We start from the raw sequence: 11,818 nt of genomic DNA on the forward strand, positions 1-11,818 counted from the left end.
TAATCATTTCACAGTGTATACATATATTAAATCATCACATACACCTTTAAAAAAAAAAAACTTGTACAACCTAAATACATATAATTTGTACTTGTCAATCATACTTCAATAAAGTTGTTTTAAAAAAAAGCTAATCAGGGGTGCCTGGGTGGCTCAGTTGTTATGCGTCTGTCTTCGGCTCAGGTCATGGTCCCAGGTCCTGGGATCGAGCCCCACACTGGGCTCCCTGCTGCACAGGAAGCCTGCTTCTCCCTTTCCCTCTCCCCCTGCTTGTGTTCCCTCTCTTGCTGTGTCTCTCTCTGTCAAATAAATAAAATCTTAAAAAAAATTTAAAAAAAGCCAATCAGCATGCTATCTGCCTCACAAGAAAACAGCAACTGGACCACCTACAATTTTTAATACACTGTGTATTACATTCAATGAAAAAACATTAGGCATGCCAAGAGACAAAACTGCATAGTTGAATAACAAAAAAAAGACAAACTGACAATAGAAACAAACCCACAGGTGACTCACAGACTGCAGTCAACCAACAAAGTCTTTAAAATAACTGTGAGTAGTATGTTGTTAGAAAAAAAAAGAAAATGAAGTACATGAAAAGATTCAATAAATGGGTTTTATAGTAAATTAGAGAAAAATTAGCAGGGTTAATGAAATGGAAGCAGATAGGTACAAAATATCCACATTAAAACTCACAGAAAACTGTAAAATATAAAAAAGGATGCAACAGATGTGAGACAGAGTAAAATGGTCTAATATACTTGTAAATGGAGTCCCAAGAGAGGAGAAGGGAGCAGAAAAAAAGTATTTGAAAAGCCACTCCTACTGCTGGGCAGGCGGGGGGGCGGGGGAATCAACCTACTGAGTCTGTTTTCAGTGTTAGCTCTGGAAAGGCAGAGCTGAGGAGTTACAACAGAGACACTATGGCCCACAAAGCCTGAAATATGTACTATACCTGGACCTTTATATAAACTTTGTCAAACCCTGCTTTTGACCAACCAAAGAACTGGAACAAAATTTAGACACCTTGCATAGAACTGGAATATGACAGGCACTGTTTTACTAAAAAGTCTATCAGGTAAAACTAATGCCATCAGGTTTTGCCTATATCCCTTGCTCTAGACCCGCTCGGGATTCTCAGGAAGCTACTTGTCATTCTCTTTAAACTAGTCTTGATAATTTAAAGACAACAGGTTAATATTACTAAATTACCTTTTATCAATTCTGGAAAATTCTGTCACTCCTCGTCTTGTCTCTCTATTCAGTCCTTCTGGAGCTCTTAATTCTCCCCAAATCTCATTCTGACATCTCAATTTCTTAACTGGTCTCCTATTGCCCCCTTTCTTTATTCTGCATCCTGGTTCTCCCATTTAGCAGTGTTTTACCTGCAATTTAACCTGAATTTTGTTCAAATGCCATTGCTTTTTCATTTAAGTTCCAGTTGGTTCTCCCCCACCCCCAGTATCTTGTTCCCCTCTTATATTCTGACTCTTTCTTTTAGATCTTCAATTATTCTAAACTTAGGTGATGCGGTATCTATTTGATGTTCTATTCATGCAATCTATCATGACTGGTAACTCTTACGTGATGAAGTCACATGTTTCATAATAATTTTGCATTGTTAACAGGCAGAATTTTGTGGGAAACCCACACAACCTGGAATAAGGACATGTGCCTCCACAGCAGTTCTGCTTTTGCTGCTGTCAAGTGCTGGGGGTAATGCAAACTGCAGACTACTTTTTATGTTAGTTTCTCAATTATGGACCCCCCTCCCCCCACAGTAAGCACAAGTAATACAAAGTAGAGCCTCCAACATTCCTGACTGGTTACAAAGTCTTAAGAAAGATTTCCCCCTCCTAGAGCCCAAGCAGAGACAAAATTCCCTTGTGGAACCAGTGAATGGATTTTTTTAGTCTACCTTTTCCCTGGGAGTATCACCCTCTGGAGGAACCAGATTGATGAGGGGTCCCACCTCCAAGCCCCAGACTCACAAGGGCTTAAGGCTTCACATTCTTTCCCCATGTGGGTTATTAAAACCCACAAAAAGCAAATGCCCCTGGGACAGGCACATCATCATCAGCTCAATGGCCAAATGCACTGGGGTTTTTAGGTCACTTTCATATTTAGCACAGATATTTTGCTTACTACCCTTCAAGTTCAGTTATACATTTTTCAAAATGTTTTGTTCAATTTTTAGAGACTTTTTTAGCAATAAGATTTTAAGATGATCCGTTCCACCTTATTATCAAAACCCACAATAAAATTGTAACATTACAAATAATTACTCCTTGTTGGATGTCACCAATTAGGATGTCCATCTGCTATTTTCAACCAACCAGCTATTCCCCCAAATTTTGCTTTACTGCCTCCCTCATAGCCCATGTTCGACTAGCTGACTCCAGTGAGGAGGGAAGTGGCTCAGGCCTAAATTAGTAGAATTCCCTCCCTGGCCCTGGGATGGTAGCTGAGTGCAATCAGAACATACCCCAGGATTAGAGAACAAGAAGCCCCAGGGGGGTTTCCTGTAGAGCAGAGATAAAGAGGCTCCTAGTCAGGGTACTGCTTGGGGGGTGGGGGGCGCTGAACACCACAAAGAGATCACAACAGGGAGAAGTGTAACCTGTGACCAACACTGAGCCAATCCTGAGGAAGTGAAGCTGAGCCCAGGAGGTAGAAAATAGATCCTAGTCCAACTGTTGGAGCCACCAAATCAAGGTTTGACCAAAGCCAGTCCTAGCTCTTGATTTTTCAGTTCCACGCCCAAAACATGTTCTTTGTATAAATCACTTTGAGCTAGGTTTGTCAAGTGAAAGCGTTCTGAGCAAAAAAAAGAAATTTACCAAGTGTTCAAAGTTCAATAATAAATTATAGAGTTTTACTTGCTTACCTGGATAACCAATTCCTTTGGCATTTGCATAGGGAACCCCAGAAGAACCAGGGCTATAAACAGGATTCATGATTTCAAGAACTAAAAAGGAAGAAAAAGTGGTTTAGCCAAGGACTTTTATTCTCCGTTTTTTTTTCCAGTATCACTCGCAAAAGAACAGACAGCAAGAGTCCCTTCTCTAGTTTACTAAAAACAAGGCATTTCATGCTGCTGCCGGCCAACACAGAAAAGGAAGGCCAGAAGTCCTGATGAAAGCCCACCTAAACACTGTAATCTTTCCTTTACAACTTCTTCAGTCCATCAGAAGCTAAGGGAAAGTGTTCTCTACATTCCTGCTTAAAACAGTGAAAAAGTGTTCTTATAATCTAAACGTCCTTTTAACAAAAAATAGTTAAGGAAACCAGATCTATCCAGAATATGAAATATTATACAGCTACTTTTTAAAGTGTTTAAAAACATAACTGATATAAAGTTATGTGATGAAAGGAAAACAACGCTGCATTGTGCAGTATGATCCCAAATCTGCACCTACATGTAGTACAGGCATGTGCACTTCCAGCACAAACAGAAATTTTGGTCTGGGAGAATATAAAAATATGAACAGAGATGATCTCTAGATGGAGTAGGTTTAGTGTTGTTTTTACACTTTTCTCTATTTCTTAAATTTTGTTAAATATGTATATATTTTCTTTAAAAGACAAATCAGCTATAGCCCAGCAACTCTATTAACCAACCAATGTTTTTTCATAATCTTTTTTTCCTGAAAAGTTCAAGAGCTTGCACAACCACAACCATGATTTTACCCCTTCCCCAACAGAAAAATATAATTCTCATCAGTATCTCCAGCAAGCTCCTCTGAATTCTATCACCCAATGTATTCTGAAAGTGTGAGTTTAATTAAGACTACTCTGTATTCCTCACCTAGTAAGTCACTCATTGATTTATGTGGTAGTAAGGATTAAGGGGATCTTAAATTTAAAAATAAAAATGGTACAGGGGAGGGGGATAGCAGGCAACAGGTAATATGGGAACTCTGTACCTTCTGCTCAATTTTGCTGTGAACCTAAAACTGCCCTAAAAAAGTCTACTTAAAAGCAAAAATAAAGAGGGGTGCCTGGATGGCTCAGGTCTTGATCTCACAGTCATGAGTTCAAGCTCCATGTTGGGCTTCGCGCATGTTGGGCTTCGTGCACAGTGTGGAACCTACTTAAAAATAAATAAAAATTAAAAATAAATAAAATGTACACATATATACTTAGTGTCTGCCTCCCCTACCACATCCCCAACTAGAAAGTAGCCTGGGGCAGACAAGGAACAGGGACTTGGTCCTATTTACTGCAGTATCTCCAGTGCCAGTAATAGTGTCTGGCACAAAACAGGTCCAAGTACCTACTTTCTTTCTTTTTTTTTAAAAAGATTTTATTTATTTATTCACGAGAGACAGGCAGAAGGAGAAGCAGGCTTGTGGCAGAGCAGGGAGCCCGAAGCAGGACTCGATCCCAGGACCCTGGGATCATGACCTGAGCCGAAGGCAGATGCCCAACTGACTGAGCCACCAGGCGCCTGACCTGCTGACTTTCTAAAAACACATGCACCTTCAAACACCCTAGGTATCAAATTCCATTACAAAAACATATTGCAAAAATTAACCACTTCAAAGTCTCAGCTTACCTGACTCATTTAAAATATTCACAATCAAGCAGTTCAGTACACACAGAAAACATACCCGGTCACGTCTGTAGCCTTAGTAACAAGTTCTAGTCTAAATCAGGAATAAATTGGGAACATCAGTGATTGGGACATCCCAATTGTGACTTTTTTTTAAAAACTTCTAAGCCAAACCTACTATGACATCCACAATTACAGCTAAGAGATTAGTCTAGATCAGTGCAGTACTCTCTGCAACAATGAAGATGCTCTCTATCTGTGCCTTCTAATATGGCACCCAGGCGCCTGGGTGGCTCAGTTGTTGAGCGTCTGCCTTCAGCTCAGGTCACGATACCAGGGTCCTGGGATCAAGCCCCACATTGGGCTCCTTGCTCCACAGGAAGCCTGCTTCTCCCTCTCCCACTCCCCCTGCTTGTGTTCCCTCTCTTGCTGTGTCTCTCCCTGTCAAATAAATAAATAAAATCTTAAAAAAAAAAAAAAAAAGTAGGGCGCCTGGGTGGCCCAGTTGGTTAAGCGACTGCCTTCGGCTCAGGTCATGATCCTGGAGTCCCTGGATCGAGTCCTGCATCGGGCTCCCTGCTTGGCAGGGAGTCTGCTTCTCCCTCTGACCCTCCCCCCTCTCATGTGCTCTCGCTCTCTCTCTCACTCTGTCTCAAATAAATAAATAAAATCTTTAAAAAAAAATACTGAGCACTCAAAACTGTGGTTAGTGCAAGATTTGATTTTTAACTTTTATCTGACCTCAACTTAAATTTTTTTCATTAATTTAAGTAATCTCTACACCCAACAAGGGGTTTGAACTCATGACCCCTAAATCGAGAGTCACGCTCCTCCAACTGAGCCTCAACTTAGATTTAAATAGTCCTATGTGCTTAGGAACTACCACATGGACAGCACAAGTCTATGAGACAGATGAGAGAAAACAAGGATAGGAAGGCACAGAAAGTAAGCAGGAGAACCGATTACGTATCTTACCACACAGTTTAAGAATAAACAAACTGGGGGGGGGGGGCGCCTGGGTGGCTCAGTCCATTAAGCGTCTACCTTGGGCTCGGGTCATGATCCCAGTGGGGTCCTGGGATGGAGCAAGCAGGGAGCCCACTTCTCCCTCTCCTCCCTGCTCGTGATCTATCTCTCTCTCAAATAAATAAAATCTTAAAAAAAAAAAAGTAAACTGGGGGCACCTGGGTGGCTCAGTTGGTTAAGTGCCTCTTGATCTCAGGGTTGTGAGTTCAAGCGCTGCATTAGGCTCCACGCCCAGCATGGAGCCTACTTAAAAAAATAAAAACTGGCAATTGCCAACCCCTATTATCCTGCACTTTTAACCCATTCTTGGTGGATCCCCAACAGAAGAACTGTGGTAGCGCTCATAAATTCCATCTATCTCTGTGCTTTAATTATGATCTGTTGAGAAAGTATATAATTCCCAAAACTCTGTTTCTCTATTCTGTGCCAGAACCTAATTTTATTTTCTCAATTGAATTCAAGAAGCAAAACACTATGCAAAGGCCAAAGAGAAAACAAAAAGAGCAAGTCACAAGCTTCTCAGTTTACAATTCTAGGAAAGTGCTGTCCAATAGAACCTTCTGTGAAGATGAAAATGTATGGTAACTGTCCATGTAAAGTAGCCACTAATGGCTGGCTAGTGAACACGTGAAGTGTGGCTAGCACAACTAAGGAACTGCATTTTAGTTTAACTTAAACAGTCACACGTAGGTGATGGCTATTGTATTGGAGAACTCAGGCCTATAAGACAAAGACATGACTAATGGTGATACAGAGCAAAGAGTATTAATAGACACATTAAGTACCATTAAGGAATGAAGTGTTCTGAGGGTTGAGTGGAGAGAGCAAAAATTCAACAGGTGAGGGGAGGAATGGTCAGGAAAAACTTGATTACAGAGGTAGTATTTCCAATTAAGCTCTGAACAAGTAAAAAGCCACTGAAGTGAGAAAATGCAAAATGCACTTTAGGAATATTGGGCAATTGGGCTTGTAGGGAAACAACAAAGATAATTATGGAAACACAGGTTAGTTTCTTAGAACCATCATGTGGAGACCCTTAAATGTAAGGCTGAGCAGATGTCATCTGGTAGGCAATGAAGCTCATGAACAGCATAGCAGATTAACACAAGAGTTACCAGATAACCTGGTAATTCTACTCCTTGGTAAATACCTAAGAGAAATGAAAACATACATCCACACAAAAATCTGTACACTAATGTTTATTATTCGTAACAGCCAAAAACTGTAAACAACTCAAATGAAGCACTGAACACAAGGCTCTCCTGACACAAGGATCTCAGTGTAAACGATTAATACAATAATACAATCCTTGTCACTAAAAAGTGTATAGAATCGTATTTGAATTCTCAATACCGTAAGTTCCAAACTACCCAGAAGTTATATTTCCTAAAAGCATTTTTACCTCCCCAGAGGATAATGTTTCCTAAAGAGACTGAAAAATCTTAATGAATTTAAAAAATATTAGGAAGAAAATATAACAAGACTGATGAAAGAAAATGTTGCGGTTCCCTCTCCTATCCAATAAAGGGGTCTGACTGAGTAATACAAAGGCAAAGTCTGTGAACTAATGTCAAAAAAAAAAAAGCTTCTTTGGTTACTTGTTCAAATAATGAGATTCCCCCCAAGATTCTGAGCCTCAAGGACAGGGAAAATACTTTGTTCAGCTCTGTCTTCCTGTATCTCACCAGTGCTAGGCACACAGGTAGCTAATATATATCTTCTGAATGTTTTTGAAGAACTATGTGATAGGAAATATAACTTTTCACAGCAATAAATATGAAGTTGAGGGGCGCCTGACTGGTTCAGTCAGAGCATATAACTCTTTATCTCACGGTAGTTGAGTTCAAGCCCCATACTGGGTGTAGAGCTTCCTTAAAAAAAAAAAAAAATGAAGTTGAGATATTTATTTAAAATATAACTCAGAATAGTTGAAACGTATCTGTTTATTGATTAGTGACTATGAAAGCTGAACCCACTGGCCAATCTTAATTAACACTACCAGAAATCAAACTAACATTATGTGCATGCTCATATGATAGAATTCCTCTGCATCACCTAAGGTGTACTACTACAAAAACATTACAATCTCAATCTAATGAATCCTATACATCCAACTTCTAGTTTACAGAAAAAGAAGTTGGAGGAATAGAATGAACAACACCATGAAGCAACGAGACAAACCCAAAAGATGGGGCATCTTAGAGAACAAATAACCCAGTTTCTTTAGTAAGTCAATGGTCTGAAAACTGGTGGGGATAGGGGGGTGGGGAGGCGGGGAGGGCAGTTCTACATTAAAATAGATTTAGACATAAAAACCATTAGGTAGTTTTGTCTGGATTTCGGTTTAGATTGAAAAAACTGTAGAAAGATATTTTAAGGGGGGACACAAGTGAATATGGGCTAGGTATCAAATGGCATTAATTTTGCTAGGTGTGGTGATAGCATTTTGGTTATGTAAAGACACCATTTTTCATGCTAAAGTATACAAGATTAAAAAAATGACATGATGTCTCTGAGTATTCTTACAAAAAAAGAAAATTACAGTAAAATAGTAATAATTGTTATGCTGAGATATTGAGTTATGGCTGTATACTGTATTTTCATACTTTTTAAGTTTGCTTAACAAAAAAATAAGGAAAAAACAAATCATCATTCTGCCTCAGATCCTAGTGCCACTGGCCACCCAGAAACCACCAATTTCCCAGTCTGATTTACTGTGGACCAAGGACCCCAATTCCAACACTGGATCCAGAGGGTATCACTTTTCTCCCCCCAATTTGGAATGACTCAACTGTCAGAATACCTATGGGTGGTTTGACACCTGCACCAGAAAAAAGACAAATCTCAGATTTACCTTTAAAAAAGATGACAGCAAAAATTTCTGAATTTGAAAATCCAGTAATAATCAGAGATAAAATACATCTAAGACCCAACACTATTATTTTCTCTAGTTTCAAAAGATACGATCTAAAGAAAGCTCCCACATACAACGGTAATTATAAAAATCTGAAGGCCTTTTATATGAGTATTTCATATCAAAACTAATTTCAAGAAGCTTAAATTTTATTTCTCTCAGAGACATCAATATACAAGATATATCTTTTAGCACAACCAACAATGGAAATTCTTAGCAACGTCTGATATTATCAAGAAGAGCATATAAGAGGACAAAGTTCTTCTCAACTCCTTCAAACTCTACCTTCACTACTGAGGTCTGCAATCTATTGGGAGAAATTCATGTATCTCTCACAGGACTGGAGAGACTTCAAACACAAAGATATAGAGTAGAACACAGACATGAGAAAAGTAACTATTACTCTACTACACTGGTGTACCACAGTTTTAAAAAGTGTTTCAATTATCTTGGAGAAGAAGCTGTTTAAGTGAGAAGTTTGGTAGACAAAAATTTCCCTTTAAACTACAGAACCTGTACCTATAGAGGTGCCTGGGTGGCTCAGTCTGGTAAGCCTCAATCTTGATTTCAGCTCAGGTCTTGATCTCAGGGTCGTGGGTTCAAGCCCCGTGTTGGGCTCCAGACTGGCCATGGAGCCTACTTCAAAAAAAATTTTTTTAAACTACAGAACCTATAAGTTAAAATATTTTAAAATGCACTTTTTTTTCCAATTCTAATCCTCTACCTCTGTGGCATTATACTAATTTTCCTGATGTTCAAAAATTCAAATAATTTTGGCATTACAATTCTAATCTTAAAATGAAAATGAGTCGAAAGGCAGGAGTAGAGCAGAATAATTAAATATCCTGACAAATATATCAGGGCCTGATAAAAGGGCAGGGGGCAGTAACAGCAACAGCAGCAGATGGTGCTTCCTACTGAGATGCAGGCACTTGCCTCACACACACAACCCAATCTTTCCACTATTTCCAAGGGCAGGAACCAGGAAGAGGGGATGCTGCTACCTGCTCAGCATTTCTAGAGACTGCCGCACAAGAACACCCAGCAGAACGCACAGAAAGCCAGCTGCTGTCTCCAACTCAAGGCCTTCGGAGACCTCTACCAAGCCTCAGGTTCCATCTAGTCACAAACACAACTAAACATAACATGCAAACACCCCGACCAAAGCAAGCCAAGCTTTATAAAGCTGAAGAAAAACAAAAAAATCTTCACAACGTGCACACACTAGCTTCGGCATTAGGAAAAAGAGCCTTAAGTTATCCAATTGGCTGTGAAAGCAAAAACAGTCCACTACTTTACTTACCAAAGTTGCAAAATGTGTCCCTATTATTGTCCACAGCAAAAACTTTTAATCCAAACTTTTTCATGTAGTATTTGAGAAAATCTCAAACTACACAAACATGACTTGAGAATTTAAGGTGTGGGAACAAGACAACATTTTTCATTTAAAAATTTTTCCTGCATGCCAAAAACACTCCAAAATATTTTTATGTATGACTTGAATGAAACATTAACTCATACAATCCATTAGACGCACACTTACATGTATTATAAAAGAAAAATACCGTTTGTGGACAGGTTGCAAAGGTACACCTCTTTTTCAAAGTTAACACAGACTGGGCCACGAAACGTCCTTTCTGAAGAAATCATTAAAAGCCTAAAAGCTGGAGGGCGAACACTAAGCTTTTGCCAGGCAAATGGATTAATTTTCACTTTGTGGGTAGACAAAGTGAATAGTTTACACATTCGAAATGATTACAACCACAAGAATTCTAAATCTAAGTTACAGAAAACAACACCCTGCCGCTTCCCCATTTTTTCATACGTTTTCCTGACCTGATCTAAGTCGGACCTTAGTAAGGCCCAGAGAACATTCTTGTGCACTGACTCCACCTCTCACCGGCCACCTGGGCAGCAGCACCCCCCCCCTCCCCGGCCGCCCACACCGCACCTGCCCAAGCGCGAGTCCGCGCCCAGCTCCGCCTCCCTCGGGCCCCCAGTTGCCCGGTCGGCCCCACCGGACAAAGCACAGCCGGGTTCGGCCCGCGGGGACCAACAGGCCGCCCCCCCCACCCCGGCGCCAAGCGACCCCGAGACGCGGGCCCGACCTTGGCGCCGCCCCAGGCCGGCCGCACAAAGCGCCGCACTTCCGGCTGGGCAGCGCCGCCGCCCGAGCCCGCCGCCCCGGCCTGCGGGCAGCCCGGGGCCAGAGAGGGCGCCGCGTTCCCCCCATCCGCCCCCGCCCGGGGGCGCCCGCCCGCACTCACCGCGCCGCGGCGGCGGCGGCGGGCTGGGCCTCGGTGACCAGCGCACGCCGGCCCAGGGCGGGCTCGGCGGTGGGGCTCGGCGAGGGGCGAGCGCCGCGGAGGGCTGCTCCGATGCGGGGGCTGAGCCTCGAGGTCCCCCGTCGCAGCCGCCGCCGCCTCCCCGGCCCGCGCTTCCAGTCGCTCCGCTCCGCCCGGCCCGCCTCTCCGCAGCCCGCGCTACCCACGGACGCTGCGCAGCCACCGAGCAGCCGACCTCACTTCCGCCTGGAGCGCGCCGCAGCGAGGGCGCGCTGGGCACGTGACTGGAGGACTCCGTCCAGACTAGGGTGGTGGCGTGCGCGCTCCCGCCGGCGTCTGAGAGACGCCCGGATGGAGAGTCCGCCGGGGGTCGCGCGGCGTGCGGCCCAGGGCTGGGTCTGTGTACGCTAGAGCCCCTCGTGCGAGGCTTGGAAAGCGAATAACCCGAGTGGCCACCGACGCCCACACGGACGTCTGTGTCCATCTTTCGGAATAGGCATTCATATGGACTGTTTTTCCTCACGCTATTTTTGCACTTCTACTAATGCAATGTGGAAGGAATACATTGGAACATAATTACAGAGTTTTACTAATTTCTTATGAGAAATATGTCTTCGATTTCGTATTGTTAAAACAGCCACCGTACTGCAGGAGCCTCTGTGTAAATGAAGACGCAAGGGTGCGCTGGAGGTGTGTGACCCGGTCCTTGCTGTGATGCTCGATGGACAAGGCTCAGCACCCCCAGACAGGGTTAGTGTAGTGGTGGGCAGTCCAAGTGCTATCCCACCTAGCAGCATGGGGGCCGGCCTGGAACACTGCAGGGACGGTCGCAACACGGCGACACCCGAGCAGCAAGTAGAGGCTGCCACCGCGGACACCGCTCACTCTGTCAATCACTGTTTCCAAAACTCTGCATTCATTAGGTCATTTAATACCCGTAATAAATCATTTTGCAAATGAGGGAATTAAGACACAAAGAAGCTGATAAGCCTTCAAGAACACGCTATTAGGAAACCCACTCTGGATTCAAACCCCAAC

The 11,818-nt window shown here is 42.6% G+C and overlaps 1 protein-coding gene across 2 annotated transcripts in view; it reads right to left on the reverse strand.

Moving 5' to 3' along the window:
• The window catches only part of FAM168B (family with sequence similarity 168 member B), a 44,863-nt gene extending 33,842 nt beyond the window's left edge, over nt 1–11,021 (reverse strand). For both annotated transcript variants that reach the window (XM_027588391.2, XM_027588390.2), the window contains exons 1-2: nt 10,763–11,021; nt 2,888–2,968 (exon numbers count right to left, since the gene is read on the reverse strand). In XM_027588391.2, coding sequence (XP_027444192.1) covers nt 2,888–2,957 — 70 coding nt within the window. In that variant the 5' untranslated portion in view covers nt 2,958–2,968; nt 10,763–11,021. The remainder of the gene's footprint in view (nt 1–2,887; nt 2,969–10,762) is intronic.
• Between the last annotated feature and the right edge of the window lie 797 nt (nt 11,022–11,818).

Source organism: Zalophus californianus, chromosome 3 (assembly GCF_009762305.2).
Source record: "Zalophus californianus isolate mZalCal1 chromosome 3, mZalCal1.pri.v2, whole genome shotgun sequence".
NCBI lineage: Eukaryota > Metazoa > Chordata > Mammalia > Carnivora > Otariidae > Zalophus > Zalophus californianus.